Source organism: Cavia porcellus, unplaced genomic scaffold, assembly GCF_034190915.1.
Source record: "Cavia porcellus strain 051 isolate PalLab524CR breed Dunkin Hartley unplaced genomic scaffold, mCavPor4.1 scaffold_28, whole genome shotgun sequence".
Taxonomy (NCBI): domain Eukaryota; kingdom Metazoa; phylum Chordata; class Mammalia; order Rodentia; family Caviidae; genus Cavia; species Cavia porcellus.
The window spans coordinates 31,302,892-31,330,465 of record NW_026947511.1 but is presented as its reverse complement, the minus strand read 5'-3'; the positions used below and the strand labels follow the sequence as shown (position 1 = coordinate 31,330,465).

At 37.7% G+C, this 27,574-nt stretch overlaps 1 protein-coding gene across 12 annotated transcripts in view; it reads left to right on the top strand.

The window, feature by feature from the left end:
- Positions 1 to 27,574, top strand: part of Usp54 (ubiquitin specific peptidase 54) — a 119,712-nt gene that overhangs the window by 68,103 nt on the left and 24,035 nt on the right. For 9 of the 12 annotated variants that reach the window (XM_063239316.1, XM_063239315.1, XM_063239312.1 and 6 more), the window contains 12 exons: positions 14,297 to 14,431; positions 15,607 to 15,720; positions 15,840 to 15,922; positions 16,111 to 16,176; positions 16,362 to 16,467; positions 16,572 to 16,718; positions 18,454 to 18,603; positions 20,669 to 20,837; positions 22,599 to 22,769; positions 26,444 to 26,575; positions 26,740 to 27,120; positions 27,304 to 27,535. In XM_063239316.1, the coding sequence (XP_063095386.1) occupies positions 14,297 to 14,431; positions 15,607 to 15,720; positions 15,840 to 15,922; positions 16,111 to 16,176; positions 16,362 to 16,467; positions 16,572 to 16,718; positions 18,454 to 18,603; positions 20,669 to 20,837; positions 22,599 to 22,769; positions 26,444 to 26,575; positions 26,740 to 27,120; positions 27,304 to 27,535 (1,886 nt within the window). The remainder of the gene's footprint in view (positions 1 to 14,296; positions 14,432 to 15,606; positions 15,721 to 15,839; positions 15,923 to 16,110; positions 16,177 to 16,361; positions 16,468 to 16,571; positions 16,719 to 18,453; positions 18,604 to 20,668; positions 20,838 to 22,598; positions 22,770 to 26,443; positions 26,576 to 26,739; positions 27,121 to 27,303; positions 27,536 to 27,574) is intronic. The other 3 variants (XM_063239311.1, XM_063239313.1, XM_063239314.1) reach the window with 3 other exon arrangements.

Below are 27,574 nucleotides of genomic sequence, written 5' to 3'. Positions count from 1 at the left end.
CTGGACAGTCTGTGCCAGTGGAATGAAGCATCTTGCCAGTAGGTTAAGGATTCTGCAACTAGAGCCACAAAGCAATGCTCAAAATAAGGACCAGGGCTCCACCCAAAAGTCCCAAAGCCATCCTCATTGAAAATGAGGTCCTGTGCTCTGCTGACAGTGAGAACTGCCAGCTCATATCAGGAAGCCAGCGTGATGCGTTTCTCCAGGAGATTGGAAAGCACACCATCATCCTTTCCAGAGTCAGGAAGTGGTAAGGACCAGAGCTTCCCCGAAGTGAACCTCAGACATTCTCAGCTACAGTAAGGTCCTGATCTTCTCTGATGACGAGAACACCAAGTTCATATTAGGAAAGAAGCCCAGCAAGCTCCTTAGGAGAATCAGCAGCAGCAAGAGAACCAACAACACTAAATTCTTCCTCTTTATTCTCCCTTTTATCTTGGCAACAATCCTCAGCGTGTAGGCCGTCCACGCTCAGTACCGTGCTGGTTCAGTTCAGCTGGTATTACAAGTTGACCGCCAGTTATCAGTCTACCGCAGTGGTTACTTCTGGAAAGTGTAAGGCGGGGAATATAATCAGTTGGGGAGCTTCAAACTAATTACATTTCACATTTCTTAAACTGGGTGATGGATACATGAACATTTATTTATTTTTCTTTGGCTGCATGCACAAGAGTGCACGTGTGCATGCGAACATACACACGCACACAGTATTGGTTCTTATTTGTATAACAATTTTTATTATAAAATACAGGAAGGTACTGTACTAATTATAGAAAGCATACTAAAGTGTAAATTAGAAAACTGAAAATTGTCTGAATTCCAGTTGAGAACTGGTTGTTTCTCCTTAAGCTTTCTCTCTCGTGTATGATGTTTCTGGTAGTAGGTCTTTTTGCCTATGTCTTTGAAAAAGTTTTCTTTTTTCCAGATCCATGAATTCCTGCCATATCTTCATATTTCATTTATTTTAGCCTAAGAACATTGTTAAGCACTAATAGTTATTTTTATCTTATAATCTTGAAGTAGCTTCCAGTGTCCCCTCAATTACTTAAAAATGTATGATTATAATCACTGGGGATCGAACTCATGACTGCCTGCTCACAAGGCAGGCGCTTATGCTGCTGAGCTAAATCCCCAGCCCCTGATTATAATCATTTAAAAAACCTAATTTCATGTCTTCTTTTCCTCTGTTTTTCTTTCCCAGATACTCTCCATTTCAAATGGCATTTACTTTGCCTGGAATGTTTGTTCTGCCTTTTGGTAAACTACATCTGTCTTTCACAACTTTGCTTCAGAAATTACTTTGTTCATTCGTGTGTGTGTGTGTGTGTGTGTGTGTGTGTGTGTGTGTGTGTGTGGGGTGGTAGTAGTGGTGGTGGTGGTGGTGGTATTGGTGGTGGTGACTTAGGATCAAACCTGGGACATCATCTATGTTAGCTAAGCACTCTACTACTGAGCTTTCTTCCCTCACTCCCCAAAATTACCTCCTTGATGAAGTTTTTGAGGTACCAGAAATTAAAATTAGGGCCTTCACACTGAGCTATACCTCTAGCCACTTCCTCCTTTTTCTTTTTTTTTCCTTTTGGTACTGGGAATCAAACTCATGGCCTCATGCTTGGTAAGCAGGTGCTGTACCACTGAGCTATATCCCCAGCAAATGTATATTATTCCATCTATTTTATTTTATTTTTGATACCTGGTATCCAACTCAGGACCTTCCATTTGCCAGGTCACTGACCTATATAACCAGCCCCCTTTTCCTTTTCTTACATTTCAAGACAGAATCTTGCTAAGTTTCCCATACTGATCTTTAACTTGTGATTCTCCTGCCTTAGCCAGCCTGAGTGCTAAGATTCCAGACATGCACTACCATGTTTGATTCCAGATAGTATTTTTGAGACTCAATTAAGCCAGGTATAATGGCACATGTGTGTAATCCTAGCACTTTGGGACACTAAGGCAGGAAGGTGACAAGTTCAAGTCCAGCCTGTGTAATGTAGTGATTTAGTAAGGCTGACCCCCCCCACCCCCGCAATATCCTTACATCTTTGGCAGGAATGTAGCTCAATAATAGAGTACTTGCTTGGCCAGTGTGAGGCCCTCGGTTCATTATGTAACACTACAAAGACATATTTTTGTCTAAATCTAGAATTGTTTAACTTAACAATATTTAACATGGCTGAATGCATTTGGGGAAAGTAGCTCCATAATAAATACTTTTCCAGACTGTTACTCTCAGCAGCTCTTAGAATTTTAATTACTAAGTTTTTAGTGCTTTCATTTTTCTTTTCTTCCTTTTTACTCTTATGCTGTGTTTTATTCTTATTCTATTTAATTGGAAAGAGGTGGGTTTGTGGGTTTGTTTGGTCTTTTTGAGATAGGGCCTCATTATACGGTTTAGACTGGCCTTGAACTCACTAAGTAGCCCAGATTGGTCTCAGTTGGCAGTTATACTCCTGCCTCAGCCTCCTAAGTGCTGGGATTACAGGTGTGTGCCACCATACCTGACTTGGAAAGAGATTTTTATATTGGGACTTTTAGGTCTCACTCTTTAGGTTTAATAATCTAGATCTTCATGAAGTATGTGTGTAAGGAGGTGAGTTGGTTTTTTTTTTTTGAGGTGAGTTGTTGATGGTGGGAAAAGCCTACTGAGGAGAGAGCGAGGCTTGGGATTCCATCATCAAAGCAGTCATCTAGTGATCTGTGGTTATGGTCTGTGTAGGTTTTTTTTTGAAACAGGGTCTCAGTTTATAATCTCCATGTGCGTTGTAGTTTTTGTGCTGTGGGGATAATTAATTCTGTGATCTAAATCTCTGTCTGTGTCTGTCTCTTTATGCTTTGTTCCATATTTAAAATTAGAGGAATGAATATGAATTTCTGCCTTTTGCATTCTTTAGTGTTGTTTGATACATAAAATGATTATCAAAATTATTTTGTTTTTAATCAAGAACATCCAAGATTCCTCAGTTTGACATATTCTATAAAAACTTGCCAGTTCTGTAAAGTCAGATTTCATTATGTTGGGGCATAATTGTTCACTGTAGAATTCACTGTTTTTTATTTTTATTTTTAAATTTTGTTTGTCTTTTTTGTAACATTAAGAAGAAATACTAACATATTTGAAGATGAATTAGAGGCTGACCAACTTCCTTATTCATGATATTTAAATGAAGGATTTGCCTTTCCTGACGATATATATATTCTTGTTCTTTTTCACTTATGTACTTCACTGCAGTTACTATTGACCTTATGTGAACATGATTTGGTTCTTGATGACTTTATTATTTATTTTTATTTTTTCTTTTTTATAATACTGGGAATTGAACCCAGGGCCTCATGCTTATTACTGAGCTGGATCCCAGCCACTTTTAAAAAATGTTCTTTTGAGCTAGGGTTTCATTTAGTTGCCCAGGCTAGTCTTAAACTTACAATCTTTCTGCCTCAGCCTCTATGATAACTGAGATTTGAGGTGTGAACCACTATACTGGAATTTATTTTTTCCAGATGTCTTATCCATGTTTGGCAATATTCTTGTGCATCATCTTCACCAGGTAGAATAGTATGTGTTGTGTCCATGTTTATAATTACTTTATAATGATTTGTACATAGTATTTATGACAATTTTTTTTTTTTTTTTTTTACCTAGTAAATGGACTGGCTTTGTTTTTTTTTTTTTTTGGTCTTTTTTGAGACAGGGTCTCACTATGCAGTTCAAGCTGGTCTTGAGCTCACATTGTAACTCAGGCTAACTCACAGTGATCTTCCCATCTCAGCCTCCTGTGTGCTGGGACCACAGGCGTAGGCCACCATGCCCAGCGGGGCTGGCTTTTTTTCTATTATATGATATTGTTTATAATTTCAGCCTCAAAATCTTGTATTCAAGTTACTAATGATGGCTTTTGTTGAAAAGAATTTAAATACTGTTTTATTCTGCTTACTTTGAAACATGATACCTGTCAGCTCTGACTTAGCAAATAGAAGATTGTGTACTAATTACTCTATTCCCTCAAATACTCCAAATTTATTTCTACCAAACATCACTAAAAGATTTTTCATGACTTAAATTGTCATTGTGTAGAACTCAGAGCTCATATTTGTTATTCATATTGGATCTGCTCTTATACCCCTCAGACCCCAGGGTATGATTTTACTTTGGTGCTAGCTTATTTTATTTATTTCTGTTCAGGGGAGGAAATCTGTCTTCTGTACTTAGTATGCTACAAAGATTTTGTTCTCCTTCCAGGATTGTACTAGAGGCTTTGCAGTGCCAGGATGTTGGACAGAGTGTTTTTTGTTATAGGCAAAGAAGAATGTTGCATTGATTGATTAAATTTAACGGCAGTGATTTTTCTTTTTCTTTCTTTTTTTATTTTTCTTTTTTGAGAATGCTAGAGTAAGACATAAAAGCCAGAGGATGGTACCCATAGGAGTTAGGGAGGATACAGGTTTTCATATATCAGATGTTCTGGAATGTCTGTATCTGGAGAGCAGTTAGGCTGTCCTGATGGGGCAGGAAGATATGTGTTCTGCTAATAGTCTACTTGTTGACCGGGTGAGATTTGAGAGTGTAGGGAACAAATCCTTTAATATTTTTTGTGTTCTGCCATGTAACTGTTCCTTCATTGGGTGCTGAAGCTTAAGTACAGGGAATAAAATGGTATAAGAAATTGCTCTTTTTGTGTATATGTGGTACCTAAGGTTGAATCTAGGTTCTTGTGCATGCGAGATAAGTATTAGCATTTAGCTATATCTTAGTCCTATTACAATTTTATTTTGAAACAGGAATGGGCTAAGTTTCCCAGGCTGGCCTTGACCTAGTGATCTTTCTGTCTCAGCCTGTGGTATAGCGGGGATTATAGATATTGACTCTATGCCTGGCTATTTGTTCATTATTAATCTAGTTCTTTCTTTCGTAGATTATAGGGAAGTAATGCTCTTCACTGTCCTTTCTGGCAATTTCAGAAGAGAGTAAACCCATTATCCTGAACTATTTCAGGCAGAATAAAAACTCACACATAAGGAAGTGTTTCATTATGTCTAATTCAAATAACATCTACTTATGTTTAACTTCCTTGTTTTTATTTTTTAATTTTTATTTATTTATTTATTTAGGGACAGGGTCTTACTATGTAGTTCAGACTGTCCTTGAACTCACTGTGTAGCCCAGGCTGGTGTTGAACTCATGGCAATCCTCCCGTCTTGGCCTTCCAACTGCTAGAATTATAGACATGCACCACCATATCCAGCAACTTTCTTGTTTTTATTATCTGTGAATATGAGCATAGTTACATGGTCATTTTTTTTAAAGTCCTGAAAGACTGACTAGTTTCAATACATTCAGCCAATTTGACTTGATATAATTTAGTATAAAACCAAATCTTTTGTTGTCGTTTTTAAGTAGGGATCTTCTATGTTGCTGGACTTAATAGGCACATGCCATTGTGCTCACCTGGATGAATCCTGTATTTTTTTTAAATTTGAAATTCAGAATTTTACTTGATATTTAATTAGAAGGACATGACTATAAGGAAAAATAGAGCAGGTCCTCATTATTGATTCTTTCCAGAACTTTGGTCAGAGTCATAAACTTACACAATTTCAAAACCTTTATGCATATCCAGAAGAGTCCTGTCTTTTAATTTCCCCTGTGGGATAAGTGGATATGGTATGATTCTTAAAATTTGAATTGAATACTATTAGTAACTAATGTATGAGAGTACTGCATTTTTTATTTTGTCAAAATTAGTAAGTTGGGGCTGGGGATTTAGCTCAGCAGCATAAGCACCTGCCTTGCAAGCAGGCGGTCGTGAGATCGATCCCCAGTACCAATAAAAAGAAAAAAAAGAGAAAAAAAGTTAAAAAAATTAGTAAGTTATTATGTAAATTTTTAATTATGATTTCTTACTAAAAGCAGTATTTATCCTCTGGTGAATCTGACCTATCTTTGTCTCTGGGTTGCTCTGTTGTTATAAAGTCTTTTTATTTTGATTTGTGTATGGATGTCTGTTTTGCCCTAGTAACAGGAATAAATGCCATAGGTGGCTTTTGATGGTTTTTAGCCTTGACACTGCAAGTCCAAAATATTGGGTTATGAATTGAATGTAAATAAAGCCCTAAACTCATGAGGAGATAGTGGTATTGATAATTGAATTTAATGTAAAGGGAATGATGACAGAGGAGATGTAGGTTCTCTACCAATCAATAAGTCTTTGTAGTAGCTGCTTTTAGACCTAAGGTTACAGAATCTCAAGAGAGAAACTGCCAGCTGTTGTTCTTTGCTTTCTCCAAAGTTGGATCAAGTGATTCTATTTAACTGACTAGATATCTAATGATATTGAGGGATTGTTATTACCTTTTGGGAGACTGTGGTTATGTTATGGTTATGTTTAAAAAAAGAGTTTCTAAATTTTAGAGATATGTTTTTGAAATATGTAGGGACGCATTTGCTTCAAAATGATCTGAGAATGGGATAAGTGGGTGGGTGCTATGAAGGAAGTAAGGTTGCTACTTGTAAAGATTGAATGAATGATAGATTGACATTTATGTGATATTCTGTCTACTCTTGGATGTGTGAAATTTTCTACAATAAAATGTTAAAAATCCCTTGTTACTGTTTTGAGTGCCCAAAGGTAAATATCTGCATATTCTTTTCCTCTTAAAAGAGAACTCAAAATTCCTTTGAACAGGCAAAGCCAGTGAAAGTTCCTTTTTCTAAGCAATTAGTGATTCTCAAGTACTGGCTGCCTTACCTATCTTCCAGGGGGCTGTGTTTACAAACAAACTAGACTGTCAACGTTTGGGTTCTTTAGTTTCTAGAAGTGTAGAGAAGAGTGATCATGAAAGCTAAAATGATTTAGGAAGCCCACCAAAAGACAAGCTCCAAGAGGTGAGCGAGGGGCAGAGTAGGAAGTCTTTGGACCCCTGTCAGAGTACTAAAATTAGTAATATTTCTTCTTGACCTCCACCATCTCTACCATGACTTTTTTTAGATGTGAAGATAAGGGATCCTGAAAGAGAAATAGTATTCTCTGCCTAAGGGTAAGGGTCTGTGTTTTAGGGAAAAAAGCTTAAGCAACAGCTGCATTTGTAGATGCCAAAACACAAAGATTTTCTGTCTTTATGGCCCTTCTGTCTTATTTACATGGCTTTTACTAATCCACATAATTATGTGCTCATGTGGATAGAATTGTTTGCTACTTGATCCAAGAGAGATGGGTGGGAAGCACCTGCTTTTACTCATTAAAAGTCTTGTTGCTTTTGAACTGCAGCCAAGAAAATAGTTAACAGATAAAAAATAATGTGTTATTTCATGAGAGTGAAAAGGAAATCCTCCTTGGTTTACTTCGTGAAGAAGAATACAAAGAAACTTCAAAGTTTTTGTTTTTGTTTTTTGTTTTTCCCTGATTGAAATGGAACCACCTGGGACTCTACAAGCAAGGGAAAATGATTCCTGGAGTTTGGTGTTTCCTACCCTTTCTCTCCCCCTGCCATAGAACTCAGCAATTGGAAGAATACCAGGTTTTGTTCCTTATTGGTACTGCCACCTGTTCTTACTGCTGAACTAAATGTTCTTGGCTTTCTTTGGTGTGAACAGGATCTCCCTCTGGGAAAGGTGGGAGGAGGGTGAAAAACAGAACAGGAGGAGGCCGGTTCCAGTCCCTGTGCTCATGTGAGAGGGACACACAGGGGTTAGTGTGCTGCCTTAACAGAGGGGCTTTGTGCTACAGCTTCTTCCAGGGCTGCAGCTCCACAGATGCGTACTGGGCGGGCTCAGGCTGCTTCATCCCAAATACACTTGCTTCTTCTTAACAATAGCAGAGCAAGACAGACAATAATCATTAAAATAGGAAAGTAAAGAACATTTAGTTAGAAGCCATTCAGAATGCATTCAGTTACACAGTGTGTATAGAGCATGCTGCCTAAAATTAATTAAGAGGTGAAAAAACATGGAATGGAGATGTTGATTCCTTAAACACTTTTATTGAAGATCCACTGTGAGCATAGGCAGAACTCTGACCTTAGACCTTTCTTTTCCTCTACTGAAACCCTAATAATCTAGGTCATAGGAAATCTGCCTCTCTTAAATGGGAGTAACAGAATACAAAATAAGGTAGTCTCTTGTGCCCAGATCTCAGAGAGTACGAGGTAGCTCAAGGTAGAAGCATCTGACTCATGACCTCTCTTCATCATAAGACAGTGAGACAGACTTTTTAGTAATTTAAAGTGGCTCTTAAATATGATGATGATGATAAAAATAATGCCATCTACTATTTGGGGGGTACGTATATTGCCAGGTCTAAGGTTTCTATTTATGTCTTAAAGATATGTATATTTATCACATATTTATTAATCTCTCTATGTAGACTAGTATATAGTTTGATACGTTTGTTTAATCCTAAAATAACCCTAAAGATTAATACTATTATTTACTCTTAAAAGGGAAAGCAAGCTGGGAGGAGAAGGCAGGAGGATTGAAAATTCAAGCCCAACCTGGGCAATTTAGCGAGATCTTGTCTTGAAAATAAGGGTGCAGCTCAGCGGTAATGCACAAAGAGTTCTATGTGGAGTACTGAGGGCAAGGGTAGGTAGAAAAAAGCTAGATGCAGAGAAATCAAAATAAATTGTCCAACAACATATAATGTAGCAGAATTGGAATTTTTGTACCCAAACAGTTTAACTTCAAATTTAGGCTCTCAACTATTATAATACTGTGCTGTTTCTGAGCGGAATCTTGTCCTTTCTCAAACAAGGTCATCTGAACTACAGAATGCAGTAGTTGGGTAGGATTTCATATTCTGGTTTTGTGTGTGTGTGTGTGTGTGTGTGTGTGTGTGTTTGAGACAGAGTCTCACTATGCAGTTCAGCCTGGCTTTGAGCTTGCTATGTAGGCTAGGATGGCCTCAAACTTATAGCAGTCTTCCTGTCTAAGCCTCCTAAGTGCTGGGATTACAGGTGTGTGCCACCACACCTGGCTCAGGACTTCATAGTCGTTTTATTAATTCTCTCTAGGATGATATGCATAGGGAAGGAGTTAATTCATTAGAATGGCCAATGCCTTAGAGTAGTAGGACTTTTTTCTTAAGGAAATTTGGCTGAGAAAGACTAAAGGTGCTGCAGTTTGGAAGTGTCAGATTTCATATAATAATAAAGATTCCAGAAATCCACCAAAAGAACAGAATATTAAAAGCAGCCAAAGAAAAGATGCAGATTACCTACAACAGGAAAACTATCAAAATATCAGCAGACTTATCAACACAAACTCTTAGGCCAAGAAGGGAGTGGGGAGAAATATTCCAAGTCCTGAAAGAAAATGATATGCAACCGAAGCTCATATACCCGTCAAAACTTTCTCTCAAAATTAATGGAGAAATAAGATATTTTCAAGACAAGGAGGAACTGTGGGAGTTCATGGCCACCAATCCAACCCTACAGAGAGTGCTGAAGGACATTACAGAGAAAGAGAGGAAGAGATACCAGGATTCCAGCAACAGTGGCAGAGAGGCCTCAGTGAACGGGGCAGACAGTGGAATGAGGGAATAAGGTGGACAAATTATAGCAGAAAAGTGGAGTAGCAGACATGAGGCAGAGACGGTAAGCTATAGTCTTTAGTATAGACAGCTCTGAAACACTATAAAAAAAAAGAAAAAGGCAGAGGTCATTGTTAATGGTGTATAAGGATTTAAAAGACATAGTAGTCTTATTGACATATTTAGTTTGAATTTAATTTATACTGGTCTGTCTACTCATGTCAGATTTGAGGGCACAGACATCTTGACCCAAAAATAGCAGGTTATACCATGGTAACTATCCTTACTTTCCTATTAACTTAAACTGAAATCCTACAATACTTAATTGTCTTACTATGACCGATCTTAATTGAATCTGAATCATAATACTATGGGTTGGCCTTGGCTGATTTTATTTGAAATTGGTATGCTTGTCAGTATCAACCCCAAAAGTAGAGGCAACTACTCTAAGGATGACAAGATGTAAAGGATATCCATACTGGTATTAATTAGTAACAGCTCTCAAATCCTACAATGCTGTCAAAGTTAAGTTTTTATAAAAATAGGTGATACTATATTTAACTATAACAAGCCAGTGTGGTGGTCAAATCTATTGAAAATAACAAGAGAAAACATAGTAACTACGGAAGATCATCTATATTGTGGTCTTATATGTCTTATCCATTGCATGTTTTTCTAGGAAATTGTTTTGCTGTCTTGCTATGATTTGGTATTCCCTATAATACAGAGAGGATAGATATATATGTAGAAATTCACACATGGGTTTTTTTTCTTCTTTTTAATTATTTACGGGAACAGATTATATAATGCAAGATGTAATGAACAGATACTCTGAGGAAGAGACGCTAAGAAACCCGAGGCTAATTTTGTAGCATTATGATAGAAATTCTAGCAATACTATTGTTCACTGATTAGAATGACATTGGACTGGTTTCTTGAGTTCAATTTCAGCATATGTAGAGATGGGGACAGTTATCACTAAGAGAATGAGAGATGCGATGGTAGTTACTATTGTCTTCCCTAATTTGGAACTTGAGGACCTAAAAAGCCTCCAATGATTTGATTAGTTCTATAATATACAATAAGTATATAAGGTGGGTGAAGATGGGGACAACTATTTGTAAGAAACTAGAGACAATTAGATAGACAATGAAGATCTCTGGTGGGCTTGCTGCGAAATCTGTATTTCTTTAAATTTTTTTTAACTGCTTTGTTCTGTTTTGATATGTTTAATTTTACCCTCTTTGAGATGTAAAACAAATGTGTAGGACTTATAACCATATTACTGAGCTCTTGTTCGATCATAGAGCAGAAGGGTTTGTAGTGTCACTTTATGAATGTCATTCTAAATACTTCAATTCTGTAACATGAACAGCTATTTCTAAGACGACAATGTGTAACTTATCAACCAGCAATTTCTTACCGTTTGTTTTTCTGTAAGTTTGTATTATTTCTACCCTTTTTTTTTTTTATCTCCATGTATTCTTTTGTTTCCTTTTCTTTAAATAAAAAAAAAAAGGAAGTGTCAGATTTTGTTTCGCAAAAGTAGCCTGTAGTTCAAGTTGGCCTTGAACTCACTGTGTGACCAGACTGGCCTCAAATTCTCAGTAATCCTTCTGCCTCAGCCTCCCAAGTGCTGAGTACCACCACACCCAGCTAAAAGTATTAGATTTGCATAGGGTTGTTCTGGAAATACTTACCTGTTGGTTTGTCAAATGATCAAGATGTGATATGAAGATGTATCAAATCATCAAGATGATTACAATTATTATGTAGCACAAACATATTAAAAATATATAAGCCAGGCATGGTGGCACATGCCTGTAATCTAGCACTTGGGAGGCTGAGGCAGGAGGATCTCTGAGAGTTCAAGACCAGCCTGCACTACATAGTGAGACTCTGTCTCAAAAAGACAAAGAAAGCAAGCAAGCAAGAAAGAAAGGTAAATAAGCCAGGCATGGTGGTACACACCTATAACCCCAGCACTCAGGGGCTGAGACGAGAGGATCACTGTTAGTTTGAGGCCAGACTGGACTACATAAGAAGTTCAAGGCTAGCCTAAACTACACAGTGAGACCTTGTCTCAGAATGATAAATTGATAGAAAGACAGATAAATAGGAGATAGAGCTAAAGATCCATTTTCAGATGGAAAATAGATGTTGGTTGCTCTTTACATACAGTAACATTCTAGTTGTTTAGAGTAGAAGAAGGAATAATATGACAAAAATTTATATTCTCATACTTCCTATATTCCTAGAGAGTGAAGTCAGAGATTGTATGGGGGTGAGCCAGCGGTAATTTAGTAGGACAAATTATGGAACATCTTACACTTTGATTTTTACTGTGTATTCAGTAGGAAACTAGAGGATTTTGATCAAAGGAATGGCATTGTCTAATTTGTAGTTTTAGAAAGTCATCTGAGTGCTGTATTGAGACTGTTTTGCACAGGGAGTAGGTCAAGAAATCATTGCAGTCATGCAGGGAAAATGTACTGGTGAAAACTGGAATGGAATTAAATGAGGTAGTAGGGTCTCAATATATTTTGAGAAGGGAAATAGAGGAATTGCCAAGTGATAGAATGTGAGTTGTGAGAGCTAAAGAAGGTCAAAGATGATCTCCGAGGCTTTTGACTTAAGCAGCTACAAGGATGATGCTGTCATTTACTGAGATAGGGAAAATACGGGTGGTGCTAATGGAGCAAATAAATCCATTTTGGGGCATATTAAATTTGGTAGGCTTACTGATAATCAAATGTAGATGTTTAATAGATAGCTCGATGTATAAATCTGGGGAAGGAGATTTGTTTGTTGATGTAAAGGAAGCATTATAAATGTATGTATAGTATTTAAAGCCATGATTGCAGATGATATTACAAGTGTGAGTGACTGTTTATAGAGAAATCAAGAGGGAGGTTTGAATCTTGAGTCTTAGAATTGATTAAGGACTGGCAAAGACAGTGATAAGGAAAAGTAGGAAGAAAACTAGCAGAGTATGGTTTAGTGAAAGCTAAGGGAAGAAAACATTTGAAAGATCAGCTAGGTTTAATGCTGCTGATAAATGATAGGTCAGCAGCATAAGGACCAAGGATTACCGACTCAAGTTTGGGTAGGACTTCATATTCTGAGATTACACAGGCATATTTATAAAGTGGTCTCATTACTAATGTGTTTGGAAAATGGCGCTTAAAATTTTTATATGAAATTACTAATATTTTGAAATGAGAAGCATTTCTTTTGGCCTATTGGTACATAACGAATTGCAGAGGGGGTTATTTTTAGGGTGATTTAGTGACAATCTAGAACATACGATGTCAAGGAGCATATTCTAGTCTTGGGGTAAGAGTCCAGTATTATGTGACAAAGGCACCTAAAGCCAGGTGCCACTTTTTGCCACCTTTGTTTTCATTTTAAAGACATTGCATTCAGCAAGGTTCAAATGTAGGTAAAGATGAAGCAGTTAGGGACATTTAATTATTTAAGAATAAAAAACTGCATTAAAGTACATCATAGCAGCTGGGGATTTAGCTCAGCGGCATAAGCGCCTGCCTTACAAGCGTGCGGTCATGAGTTTGATCCCCAGTACCAAAAAAAAAAGTGAAATGAAATACATCATAGCCAAGGACAGTAGATAATAAGGTATTTCCCATAAAGGACCAAGAAAGACTAAAAGTAGTTGTAAAGACTAACTTTAACCCGTCTGACAGTATTAATTTTTGATGATATTTTGAATATGGATACTCTAAATCACATACTGATAGAAGTATGTAAGCTGGCTTAACTTCTTTATAATTGCGAAATAACTTAGAGACTGCCAAAATATCTGTCAGTAGCTAGGTGCGGTGGCACATTCCTGTAATCCTAGCACTTGAGAGGCTGAAGCAGGAGGATTGCCTCGAGTTCAAGGCCAGCCTGGGCTGTATTTTGAGTTCAAGATCAGTCTGAACTACATAGCAAGACCCTGTCTCAAAGAACAAACAAACAACAACAACAACAAATCAAAATATCTATCAGTAAATGGATAGATAGATGTGATATTGCCACCTAATAAAGTGGTATGTAGCAGAGAAAAGGAGTGTTTTGATATTTGTCATTATGGATAGCTCTCTACAATATTGAATTTTAAAAAAACTTAGGGTTTTTTACATAAACACAAATATGCATAGACACATGCTATATGTAATTTTACATCTATCTACCTATCTATACTGTAAAAGTATTAAAACCAAGATTATGCAACCAACTCACAATCCTGAGTGGCTGTGGAGAATGGAACAGTCTTAGACTTTAGCTTAACTGAAGGATGGGAGTAAACATGATTATTTCTGGGTAGTAAACACACAGGGTTTTTGCTACATTATTCTTTATACTCTTTATAATTTTTATTAGCTGAATGATTTAAAAGAAGATGGCCAAATTTCATAGGGTGAGTCCCCAGAAAATGTGTGAATCTATTTACATGTAACTTACCCTTTTTATTTTTTTAACCTATCTTACTGTATCTGAGGAAATAAGGTAATTGCTTCATATTAATTCATGACAGTGATTTTTTTCTAATGTGTCTTTGATGGTGTCACACTCAGATAAGGAATTTGTTAGTACACATTATGCCTTTCATTTTGACTCTTGATTTTTTTTTTTTAAGTTTCTAACTGTGAGGATATCAACCCATGAAAAGTACAGTTGCTTCCATAGTATCAGCAGGAAGGACTGAGTTGTATCAAAGCTTAATAATAGCATTAAGCCTTTTTTCTTGTTTAACTTCTTCCCTACAGGGAATCTTTAACCAGTTTCAGTGCAGTAGTGAAAAAGTCCTTCCATCTGACACTCTCCGCAGTGCTCTGGCAAAGACTTTTCAGGATGAACAGCGTTTCCAGCTGGGAATTATGGATGATGCTGCAGAGTGCTTTGTAAGTGCCAGCCTCTAGCCCTCTTTGATATTGGGTGGGACTGCTGATGGGCCACATCAGGGACTGACTGTGATGGAGTTTATTGTGCCCTGATCTGTACAGTTAGAATTAGGAGCTTCTCCAGTTTCTCAGAGATTTAGAGTTTCTCTGCTATTGCTGTATGAATTGTCTAGTGGATTTATTATATTTTCTTTCAGGCTTAAGGTAGGTTCTTGTTTGCCACCTTATAAAGCAGTGACTCTTACCATCAGAAGGGCCAAGTCTCATTAAAATACAAAGTGCTGAACTGAGAGCTTCTGATTCAGTAGCCTCGAATGGGTCTCAAGAATATCTATCTCTGACAAATTCCCAGATGATGCTAATACAGAGACTGCTGATTTGGGAATTGTGCTTTTTTGGACTTTTCCATTTCCTAAGATATTAAACAGGAAATATTAACAGTGCCAAAAACACAAGTGTGATGTGCTATATAGACAGCTATGTTGCCACCATGACTTTAATAGAAGATCCTAACTCTTCTGTCTGTTTATCATATGCAAAACACTCTGTGTAAACTTTAAAAATATCTGAGCTTGATATACATTACATCACAGGAAACATTGGGCCAAAATCCAAGGTGCTCCTGATCGTTAGATGGCTTAATATATTGAGAGTGGGAATGTAAAATGGTATCACTGCTTTGAAAAGCAGCTTGGTAGTTTCTTTAAAAACTAAACATGCAAATTAACATATGATCCAGCCATTGCCTCCCCAGACATATGAAAGAAATGAAATGAAAACTTATGTTCATTGAAAAATCTACATATTCATAGAAGCTTCATATGTAGTAGTAAAAAAATTGAATAACCAAATGTTTTTCACTAGATTGATGGTTAAAACAAACTGATACTGTATATCATGGATTATTGTACAGCAGTAAAAAGGTATAAATTGATCTATGGAACTGTTTGGGTGGATCTCAAAGGAATAATGCTTAGTGAAAATGTGATATCAAAAGGTTTTATTCTATGTGTAATATTCTTGAAATAACAGTGATAGATTCTGGAAGAATCAATAATCAGAAGTATTCTTACTTTATATGATGGTTGGCTGTTTCTCTGGGTAAACTGCTTGCCAGTTTGTTCACTTGGCTATTAAATTTTATTGATATACTGCTTTTGTGCTTTCCTTGTCAGGAAAATCTCCTCATGAGAATTCACTTCCACATTGCTGATGAAACCAAAGAAGATATATGTACTGCCAAACACTGCATTTCCCATCAGAAATTTGCAATGACATTGTTTGAACAGGTGAACCCTATTTCTATCTCTTCTTAGATTTTTTTTCAAGGAAACTTTGTCCTGGAATCTGGGTTCCATAGTAGTTCATGACCGTGGCTGCTTAGTTTCGTTTTTTCTCCCTGGCCCAGTGTGTGTGTACTAGCTGTGGCGCTACTTCTGATCCACTGCCTTTCATCCAGATGGTACATTACATCTCCACCACTTCCCTTTGGTGAGTCTTACAGAGTTCTCTGCTGTACCCTTTGACACTCCTCCAGTTGATTGGGTTTTAACTGAAGGCCACCAAATAGTTTATACCTCTGTTACTGGGTCTGTGCTATATTACAGGAACTCAGAACAATCATCTAAAAATAACCTTTGTTTTCCTTCTTTCCTCTCCTATCCCTCCCCTTTTCTTAGGCTCAGTTCTGGCCAGCAAAGTGGGAGGAGAAGTGGGGATTCTATGAGCTTTGGATTTTGGGACAGGTAGAGGCACTCACTGTGTTTGTGGGACACTGAGGCTGGTCAGGACAAGGGGCTGTGGTTTATTTAGTAGGCAGAAGAAGAAAAATCAAACATGTGAGATAGGAATTTGCATGAATGATTTTTGTGACTTAGCTATAACTCAGTACAATTCCCACCATCACCCCCCTTCTATCTTCATCTTGAAGCAATCAGGCTATTTGTATGCTGGAAAGGAGGGAAAAACCTTCGCCAAGCATGTTTGGTGAGCTGCTGCAGAATGCCAGCACCATGGGGGATCTGCGGAACTGTCCGGTAAGTTAACTTGGGTCAAGTTCACTGTGAGATGAACCTTGACTTAAGTGGAATTGAGGTACAGCGTCACTGTGGTATTGACTGTCATTACATACATACTTCAGAGCAACTGTGGAGAGAGGATCCGGATTCGCCGTGTGCTGATGAATGCCCCGCAGATAATCACAATCGGTCTGGTGTGGGACTCTGACCATTCAGACTTGGCAGAAGATGTCATCCACAGTCTCGGTACCTGCCTTAAACTGGGTGATGTGCGTGTTACTTTATTTCTGACTTAGACTTCTTCTGTTTTATTATTATTCAAGCACTGAATAAAAGTTATATCCTAGAAGAGAAATATTATGGTGTTTTGGACATATGTTAATGTGTGCAGATTCATATGTGTATATGAGAAGGTAGCAGGGGCTGATGAGAAGAAATGGAGTGATTTGGGCTTTGTAGAATGGGATTGACAGAGTTTACTTACTGGTAAAAAAAATGAATGAATTCATTTATAGTGTTACTGTATACTTTGTTCAATGTTAGTTTACACCATGGGAGGCAGGGTTGTCAAAGGAGTGGTCAGTTCTGACTGGAGGGCTGTGTGGGAGCTGAAGCAGATAACTGATTGGTAGCCTGAGCCTGGGAATTTGAAATGCAGTTATAAACCAGTATCCATGGAGGAGGTAATGAAGCACCTGGGGAGAGAATTAGTGGCGTAGGGGATTTCTGTATATTTAGTTAGAGAAATACATAGGAAAGAGACCTCAGACTGGGTCTCGGCCTTATTAGCTCCATATTCTAGATGGGTGTGGCCAGGGTTTTCCTATGACTCAAGAACTAGAAAATTTGGTTTTCATTATAATAGTTTCTGTCTGGATATTTCTGTGACTAAAGAGAATCTTTCTCTTTGGAGCACTCAGTCTTTAGAAAAAAAAAAAAAGAATCTTTCTCATTGTCATTTTAAAGCTATTAAGCATTACTGAGAGTAAGTGAACTTTCTGGAATCTTATTTTAGGTTTTCTTCCCAATGAATACTACTTGAATAGGCTATGTCCAATATATTCCTTTTAATTTCTACAGTCTAAATAGTCTTTACTATTCTGGTTTAATTCTTATGATTATTTTTTCAACTGTGTAAGTTTCTCAAATTCAGAATACTTCGTTTCAAATGTTTCTATATATGTCTTGTACCGAGGACATTGCTGGTTACCTAGGAGTCGAAATCTTGTATTTCCTGTATTTACCACCCCACCCCACTCTTTTTTTTTTTTTTTTTTTTTTTTGAGACAGGGTCTTGCTATGTAATTCAGGTTGATCCTAAATAAACTCACTATGTAGCCGAGTCTGGCCATGAATTTGCAGCAGTCCTCCTGCTTCAGCCTCCTGGATTTCTCTTCTTTTGTTTTTTTTTTTTTTTTTTTTTACCATTCAGATTTCTACCCAGGATTTCCCTTATTAAGGATGTTTAAGATACTCAGTAGGAAATTTATATGTGTGGCTAGCTGATAAGCAACCTTGGGAACTTGAGAGCCTTTTTTTGTGTGCGTGTGTGTGTTTTTAAAATTTTCTTAGCTTCTCACATGAGACCCCTCAGTAAGAAAATAATAAAAAGTATGAAGGAACATCACTCCATACCAGTTTAATCTCCACTGTCTTGTTTTTCTGTTCATTTTCACTTCATAGCTTGCTTGATTGCTTTCTGTTGTTTTGGGTGGGTGTTTGCTTTGAGACAGGATCTCACTATGTAGTTCAGGCTAGTTTAAAACTATGTAGCCCAGGCTGGCCTCAAACTCAGCAATCCTCCTGCCTCAGCCTCCTGAGTGCAGGGGTTACAGGTATGTAATCATTTCTTATGATTAATCTTGACTGACAAAAAAAAAAAAAGGCTGAAGGGAGGGGAAGCAAGTCAGTGTATCAGTTAAGAAATGTTGATGAGTTCTGCTGAGACATATGAGATGATGAAATATGTGATGCCTCTTTTCTTTCTTTCTTTTCCCCCTACAGCTGTTTTTCAGAGTGACGGATGATCGGGCCAAACAGTCTGAACTGTATTTAGTAGGAATGATCTGTTACTATGGCAAACATTATTCTACATTCTTTTTTCAAACAAAGGTCCGCAAATGGATGTATTTTGATGATGCTCATGTTAAGGAGGTATGGATATTCAAGGCCTTCTTAAAGCATTTGATGACTGCAACACAATTATTTGTCTTTTATATTTCATTTTTATAATTTTAAATGATGATTCTCATTGCTGTCAGATGTTCTTTGCATTTTTCTGCTTCTTTCTCAAATTGATAAGACTATTTGTCTTATTTTCTTACTTCTTTGAATATAGGATCAATATGTCTTTTATTGTTTTTCTCTCTGTATTTTCATCAGACATTTAGCATAGTTTTGTATTTACAGTTGATGAAATACCTTCCTTCCCCCAGTACTAGGACTGAATCCAGGGCTTTTGCACTGAAGTATATTACAGCCTTTAAAAAATTTTTTTTGAGACCATGTCCTGTCTAAGATACCCAGGCTGGCCTCAGACTTGTGATTTTTTTGCTTCAGCCTCTCAGAGTGCTTGAATCATAAGCATGTGGCATGTGGCACCACACTAATTTATATTTAAAAAAATACATTGTTTGATTTGAGTAAGCACAGTCTAATGCCTCAACTTAGATTATAAAGTTAACATGAAGTTCAAAATTCCAAGTCCTTTTATCCCTCTAATAGTATGTTTTCTTGGCTATGAATTATTCTAAAATCCTAAAGTGTCCTATCATAGATAAACATTTTTTGGGGGGATAGCATAGAAAAATAAGGTCATAGTGATGCTTGAAGCAGGAAACCTGGTACTGTCTACACCATAGATTTTATGAATGAAGGTGTTTAGGTCATTTGTATGAATGTTAAGAAGCCTCTTGTGATAAAAACTAGCAGCAAGTAGACTGCTGACTACTAATTCATGGCCTTGAAGCAATGTCTTACACAAATAGTGGTCTGTCAAATTTCCTTGTTCTTCTTTTGTTTCTTTTTTTGCTACCATTATAATTTAGAACAACTTATATGAGCATTAGATTTTTATTTGAAAAGTATTCTTACAAGGTACTAAGAGTTGTATGTGAAAAGTATATAAATGTGTTTTAATTAAAATAATAGTGCCAGGTGTGGTGGTGTATTTAAGAAGCTGAGGCAGGAAGATCGCAATGAGTTTGAGGCCAGTGTAGGCTACAAAGTGAGTTCTAGGCTAGCCTGAACTGCATAGCAAGACTTTGTCTCAAAAAGATAAGACAAAGCAAAAATAATGCAGTTGTAGATTTACAGAATGACTGTTATGAGCAAAGCACCTGCACAGCTCATGTCTAAAGATGTGTCCAGTTCAAGCTTAAGATAGCATGAGTATGAGATTTGGTTGAAATTTTACGTCCATGGCAGTTTTATCCTGCTTACCTACGGTGATAGCAGAGCTATAGCCATTACAAGGCTAAGGCTGAGAGACTGAGCAGTCTATTCTAAGCAGTTTGACATTTATGGCCTGCCATGTGTGAACTCTAAAACTGAATATCATTTATTCTAAGGCAGTCTCCGAGGGAGTTCCTGTGTACTCTTTGGCTTCATAAGACTAACTTCAATATTTAGGAGAAAATTACAGAAATTCAAATTCCAAGTGAGGTGTTTAATCTAGTCCCCCTCAGTTTAGTTTGAATCTTTTTGTTAGTTTGTTTTGGTGATACTGGGGATTGAACCCAGACTTTTTACACTGCGCTGCAGTTCCTTCTTAAATTTTTTGAGGTATGGTCTTACCAAGTTGCTCAGTCTGGGCTTGAATTTGTGATCACCCTGTCTTAGCCTCCCTGAGTTCTGAGATTATAGGTGTGCACTAACACACCCATATTTTTGTTTATTCTTTAAAACTGAGTTGATGTTTTACAGAAATAGAAGAAACTTTATTCTTTTGAGGGAGGGTACTAGGAATTGAACCCAGAGTCTCATGCTTGGCAGGCAGGCACTATGCCACTGAGCTACATCCCTGGCCCCTCATTCTTTTTCTTATGGACTATGGTTTATGAAAGTTTTTAGGAAAAACAAAACAAACAAACAAAAGATACAATGAAAAATTTATTGTTTATGTCTAAGATCTTTTCTGTAGATAAGTAGACTGGAAAAATGTGTTTCAATTGTGAATGTGAAATATAATTATCATGTTCTTCTGGTTGTTTTGGTTCAGATTGGGCCCAAATGGAAGGATGTCGTGACCAAGTGCATCAAGGGGCATTACCAGCCCTTGCTGCTGCTTTATGCGGACCCCCAGGGTACCCCAGTGTCTACCCAGGACCTGCCCCCGCAAGCCCAGTTCCAGCCATACAGCAGGACGTGCTACGATAGTGAAGATTCAGGTGAACTACCTAGGTCTCTACCTCTTCTCTCCCCCTCACTCCATGTGACCGGGGGGTTAGCACTCATACTTATGTGCTTTGGGTGTAGCCTGGTTTGAAGTGAGGATCCATTTGATGTAAGAAAGAAGTGCCTACTTGTACTGAAGCCTAACTTTATGTGAGACTCTGTTTCCTTCAGCTTTCAAAAGTATGTTACCTAAATCATTTGGCCTGAACTCCAAGTGAAGATTCTTATGTTTATTTACATAGAGGTAGCCAAGTTTGTGAGGCGGATATCAGTAGTCAGCCTTCTAATGTTGGATAAGGTGATTGATTTGTACTGATAATTCATTAATGATTTTTTAATTCAATGGTGATATAAATTAATTGTTAAAAAAGTAGGAGTAAAAAAAAAAGTTGGATTAAAAAAAAAGTTGGAGTCAATATAAAGCTAGTCATTTTTAGGGGAATGAGAGGATTTTGTTTTAAAATCCCAAATGGAATAATAATATTCTTAGGTTTATGACTCAGTTGTTTACTTCTGTTTGAAACTTAAGGGCCAGGGTATAGTTCAGTGGCACAGGCAGCTGCCTGGCAAATGTAAGGTCCTGAGTTTGATTGTTAGTACCAAGAAAATAATTTAAGAAACTTAAATATTGTTTTCCAGCCGGGCATGGTGGTACATGCCTGTAATCCCAGCACTTGGGAGGCTGAGGCAGGAGGACTGTTACAAGTTCAAGACAGCCTGGGCTACAAAGTGAGCTCTAGGCCATCCTGAACTGCATAGAGAGACCCTGGCTCAAAAAGACAAAAAAAAAAAAAAAAAAAAAAATTCCTAAAGAAACAGTTTTTAGATTGATGGCTGATGTGTCAGGCTAGCCCATAAAGGCTCATATGTGGTGTATAATCCTGGCAGTTTTGGCTTGGTTTTTGATGAGGAAAAAAAATTATTTTATTCTTTTGACTCTACCACCAGTCCTTTGTATATTTTTGAAAGATAAATTTCTTGGCTTTTAAGTCTTTCTCTCTCTCCTTTTTATCTCTGTCCTGTTGCTTTTCTTATTTCTGTATCCCACCTACACCTGTTTACTCCCTTTAGCCAAACATCCCTGTGTCCTCTTGTACTTATCTTAGCTAAGCATTTAGAAGCAAGCATTCTGAGTGAGCCAATGCCCACGAAAGAATAAAAATGAGCTCTGTAACTTCTCAGAGATATTAAAAAATGCATATAACACCAATTAAATTTTTATAGTGATTTTCATGCCAGCATAGGAGAAAGATTATAGGATAGATGAACAAGTGGTTATGTACCACAGGTAGGCCTGGGATTTTCCATTGAAATAGAAGTTATTTCTCACGACTTTTTCATTTCTTCCATTTTCCTCTCAGAGGTTTTCTTTTTTTTTTTTTTCTTTTTTTTTTTTTTCATTTTTATCGGTACCGGGGATCGAACTGAAGACCACCTGCTAGCAAGGCAGGTGCTTATGCCGCTGAGCTAAATCCCCAGCCCCCTCTCAGAGATTTTCTAAACTCCCACAGTTTTTTACAGTGACAGGCAAAGTGAGGGCTTCAGCAACGAAGGGGCAGAGGAGGGAGGAATTATTTGTGTGTTTGGATTACCTGGAAGTTGGGTTTTGGGAAGAATGGCTCTGTGGATATGCTTGTCGCCCTTCCTTCTAGGAATTCTTGCCTTGGTGCTATGTTACATCTATCTTTTTCCTATTCTCTGTCACTGTTCTTCTCTTTCCTCACTTTTGTATGTATGTCTCCTCCTTCCCTTAGGGAGGGAGCCCTCAATTTCAAGTGACACTCGAACAGATTCTTCAACGGAGAGCTATCCTTACAAACATTCCCACCATGAGTCTTTGGTCAGTCACTTCTCTTCTGATTCTCAGGGAACAGTCATCTATAATATGGAGAATGATTCCATGTCCCAGAGCAGTTGGGACACAGGTAGGGACTTACACAGAGTCACTCTGCTTGCCTGATTCAATATCTGCACGGAAGAATTTCTAGGAGAAAGAAACTAGGAACTGGGCATAGTAGTGCATGCGTATAATCCCAACACTTGGGAGGTTAAGGCAGAAGGATCCTTGCAAGTTTGAGACCAGTCTAGGCTACAAAGTGATCTCAAGGCCAGCCTGAACTGCATAGTGGGGCCCTGTCTCAAAAAAGACACAGAAAAAGAAAAAGAAACTATGGCAAGTCAGACATGCTTGCATGCAATGTGGAAAGGCACAGAACTTGGGTAATGGTGTGGGCTACAAAGAAACAGCAGAGTTCTAAATGAACAATGATACTTTATAGCATATACTCTTGTCAGCAATAGCACATCAACAAACACAGTTATAATATGATTATTGATGTAATTATTCAGAAGTCTTCTTTTCTCTTGTTAAACTTTTGACCCCTGCCCTTCCCCAGTACCCCATTAATACCTATGATCTTACACCATGTGATGTTTTTATGTCAGTTTTTGTCCTGAGCGAAGAGCTTTGTGAGAAAGTTTATTTATTTATTTATTTACAGCTGCTCATTAGTTTGCAATGCTGCTGAAGGACAGATAAGCAAAAGAAAGGGAAATAGCTGGCTTATTGTACATTCCATACAGATAGCATTCTTGAGTTTTATTAATCTGCAGGAGAATGTGCTTATGTTACCGGGAGAAATCAATACAGGGCGTGCAGTACAGGGAAGAACAGTGAATGAAAAGTTTATCATGAGGATAGAACACCGAATACATGGAACAGTGCCCATATTCTTAAGAATATGGGGATTAGTGAGCTTATGAGGCTTCTGATTGCAAGTTTATTGTGTGTAGGTGGCCTTCATTTAAATAAAAAATTTCAAACATTTGTAAGTATGCAGAATGGTGTGGTGTCCTTTGATGTACCTGTCACCTAGTTTCTGTAATTATAACTTATGGCTAGTCTAGTTTTACTTGTACCTCTACCCACTTGCCTTATTCTTAAATTATTTTTAGAAAATTATTCTGCCCCCCCCCCACTCACGACTGCCTGCTTGTAAGGAAGGCGCTTATGCTGCTGAGCTAAACCCCTCAGCCCCACCCCAGTCTTAATTTACTAATTATTCTAGACCTCAGCTATTACTTCTTTCATGAATTTTTTAGCATGTATTGTTAAAGCATAAAAAAATCATTTTTTTAAGTATACCATAACCACACTTAAAAAATAAGTCACTGTATAGAGAGCCCTTATCTCATCGTGGTCTGGGAAGTTTATATTTGTAATCCCAAAGAAACGTTATTAGAATTCTAGCGAGGTAATTCTAATCTACCACTTCCACTGCAACCTGTGGTGAGAATAAATAGACTAAGGCTTACCTATACTTGTCGGGAGCCAGGGGTCCTAAATTCAGCTAGGATGATGGGTAACCAGAACAAAGACCTTGATTCAAGGTCAAACTCAGGTTTTATTAACTCTTATCAAGGAGAGTGGCTGGGAAGTCCGTGAGTGGTGTGAGCTAGGCTAGGTAGGTGGCCTGAAATCAGCTCTGCAATACACTGAGAGAAGGATATACAGGAAGAGTAATCAGCAGAACACAATTCAAGGTAGTATCTAATGTTTTAGAATTGGTTTCTTCAGCTCTGATGTGTAACCTTTCATACTCTGGGAAATCGGAGCCTCTTATCACAAGGATCCATCCCAGCAGAAAGTCATTGTGGGGCATGGCTCTCCCTCCTACCCAGCTTACATGTGTTTTGGCAGAGCTTTTTTGGGGCAGGGTAACACTGACCTGTTGCCTTTCTTCAAAGAGGCCATACCAATTTGTATTGCTTAGGCCAACTGAAGGAATAAGTAAAAGTGCTAGCCAGCTCTGTACATACCAAAACATGGAACTAGGGCCAGTGTTAATCAAAATAGAGATGATTACGCTTCTTTCAAGGAGATTTACCCAGGTGGTCTTCCACATCACTGTAGTGAACAACTACAACTACAGCTACCGTTGTAGTTCAGTGGTACGGCACTTGGCTAGCATGCATGAGGCCCTCAGGCACCACCATCAAAAAACAAAGTTAGTAATGATTCCTAAATTACTAAATAACCAACAAATATTCATGTATCATCTTACAAATGTCATAATATTTTAATGATTTGTCACTCAAAATCCAAGTGAAGACTATACATTGTAATAGTAGCTGTCTTGTAGATTATTTTTAATGTATAGATTTCTCCTGTTTTTTCCTTTGTAATTCATTGTTACAGAAATAAGTAGTTGTTCTGTGCATTTCCTACATTCTGAATTTTGCTAATTGTATCCCATGATATAATTTAATATCCGTCTTTTTTTGCCTACTGGGAATCAAACTTAGGACCTTGTACTTGCCAGGCAGGTGCTGTGCTGCTGAGCTACATCCCTGGCCCCTTCTCTGTTCTTTTTGTCTTGTAAATTGTAGTTGAAACTAGAAGTTCATTCAAATTCATTCTTTTGATAATTACTGTGCATATTTCTGTAAGTGTAAACTAGGGAGGAGCCAAACCAATAATAAGTGAAGTCTTTTCTAGGAGAGTGAGGTTTATGTAAGGGATTGATATATGGGGATTCTCTGTCTTTGGTTTAACACTGGTAAATTTAGTTCCTCTGAGTGATTTTTTTCTTTATTAAATCTTTCTTGTAGGCCTAGAGTTAACAAAGTAATATATAAGAGCAATAAAACGTTGCATGAAATGGTTGAGAATACATATCTATATCATTGGAAATACATAGCTGTATCATTGTATATATATCCTTGAATACGTACAAGGATTTTTATTTACTAGCATATGAAAACAAATTTCTGTTGAATGAATGTAAATGCATTTGAGAACCTATGGGATTTTCTCTAAGCTTTCTTCAAACTTAACTCACTTTTCTATCTTCTATCAGCTTAATTAAGTGATTTAAAACCCATTTTTTTCATTTAATCTAATTGTATTCCTATATTTTCACACTGTGCCATGAGGCATGGCAAGTTACGTAAATAGTCTAGCTTTCCCAGGTTTCCCAATGATTATTATTGTGAGACTGTGAAGGGTAATTTCTAAATGATAATCAGGTTTGAAGAAGTATGGGTTGGAGGTGAGAATGAGAATTAGCAAAGTTGAAATAACCTCTTAAATGCTCCACATTTAAGGAAAGTTTAGAACTGGGTCTTAAAGCAAAGTATAATCAGAGCTCTTTTAGGCAAAGTCTGGCACACCCAGAATTATACCAAATATTCTAAAAATCATACTTCATTTCATACATGTTGTCAAGTAAATAAAAATAAAAACTTATCTTCAATTTATAAGTGAAAATACATAATCTTTAAAATGTTTGCCTTTTAAAAATTCCCAAGGGCTGGGCATCTAGTGTAATAATAAATCACTGCTTAGTATGCATGAGTCCCTGAGTGTGGTTCTTAGAACCAAAAAAACAAACCAAAAATCACCACATAATGTGTCCTTAGTTATGAGAGATTCTTTCACTTAAATCAGATAATTGGCCACTTAACCCCTATATCTTCTTCTGATTCACGAGTACACTAAGTTAATGACACTGTCATTAATCCGAGAGAGGAACTAGATTCTCAGGACAATGGAGGTCAGTCCAAATATCAGCTTCTTCCCATTTCTTTGTTCTTTCAGGACACCTGACTGATAGTGAATGTAATCAGAAGCACACATCCAAGAAAGGGACTCTGATAGAACGCAAGAGGAGCTCTGGCCGTGTTAAGAGGAAAGGTGATGAGCCACAGGCTTCTGGATATCACAGTGAAGGCAAGCCATTCTGCATCCTTCTTTTCTCATTTTCCCCGTCAAATTTGTCATCTGCTACACTGGTCGCTTACCTTTTCTGCTCAAAGGGCTTTTCCTTGCTTTCTAGACTTTGGGGTCTGAGTGTATGTGATCACTTCAATTTGTTTCATTCTTTGTATTTATAGGAGAAACACTGAAGGAGAAGCAGGCTCCTAGAAATACATCCAAACCATCCAGTAGCACCAACAGACTAAAGGATTTTAAAGAGACAGTCAGCAATATGATCCATAATAGACCGTCCTTGGCTTCTCAGACCAATGTAGGATCCTCCTGTGGGGGGAAGGGAGGAGACCAGCCTGGCAAAAAACCTCCTAAGAGTCTGCCTTTAAGCTCTCATGACTGGGAAATAGAGAGTACCAGCAGTGAGTCAAAATCCAGTTCTTCCAGCAAGTATCGTCCAACATGGAGACCCAGACGAGAGTCTCTCAATATTGACAGTATTTTTAGTAAGGACAAAAGGAAGCACTGTGGCTATACCCAGCTTAGCCCCTTTTCTGAGGATTCAGGTGAGGAGATAATTAGGGAAGAATTGGGCTTTCAAATAAAGTTGATTAACATCTTTACTCTGATATCAGGTTTTTTTGGGATATGAGTTCAATAAATGGCTAGAGGGAGGGGTTAGTTACATCTTGGTTTAGGTAAATAATAAATCTACCTCCTTTTTCATATTTGTCCTTTGATTGGAACAGCTAAAGAATTTACATCAGATGAACTAAACAAACCACCTACTTATGACATTAAAGCTGGTGGACCAAGCCCCAAATACAAGCCCTGGGGTCCAACACGGCCAGGCTCTCAACTTTTAGAGCAGCACCCTCGCCTAATCCAGCGAATGGAATCTGGCTATGAGAGCAGTGAGAGGAACAGCAGCAGTCCTGTCAGCCTGGATGTAGCCCTCTCTGAGAGCTCAAATACCTGCAGGTATTGTTTGGCCTTTGAATAAAGAGAGTGTCAGGAGGT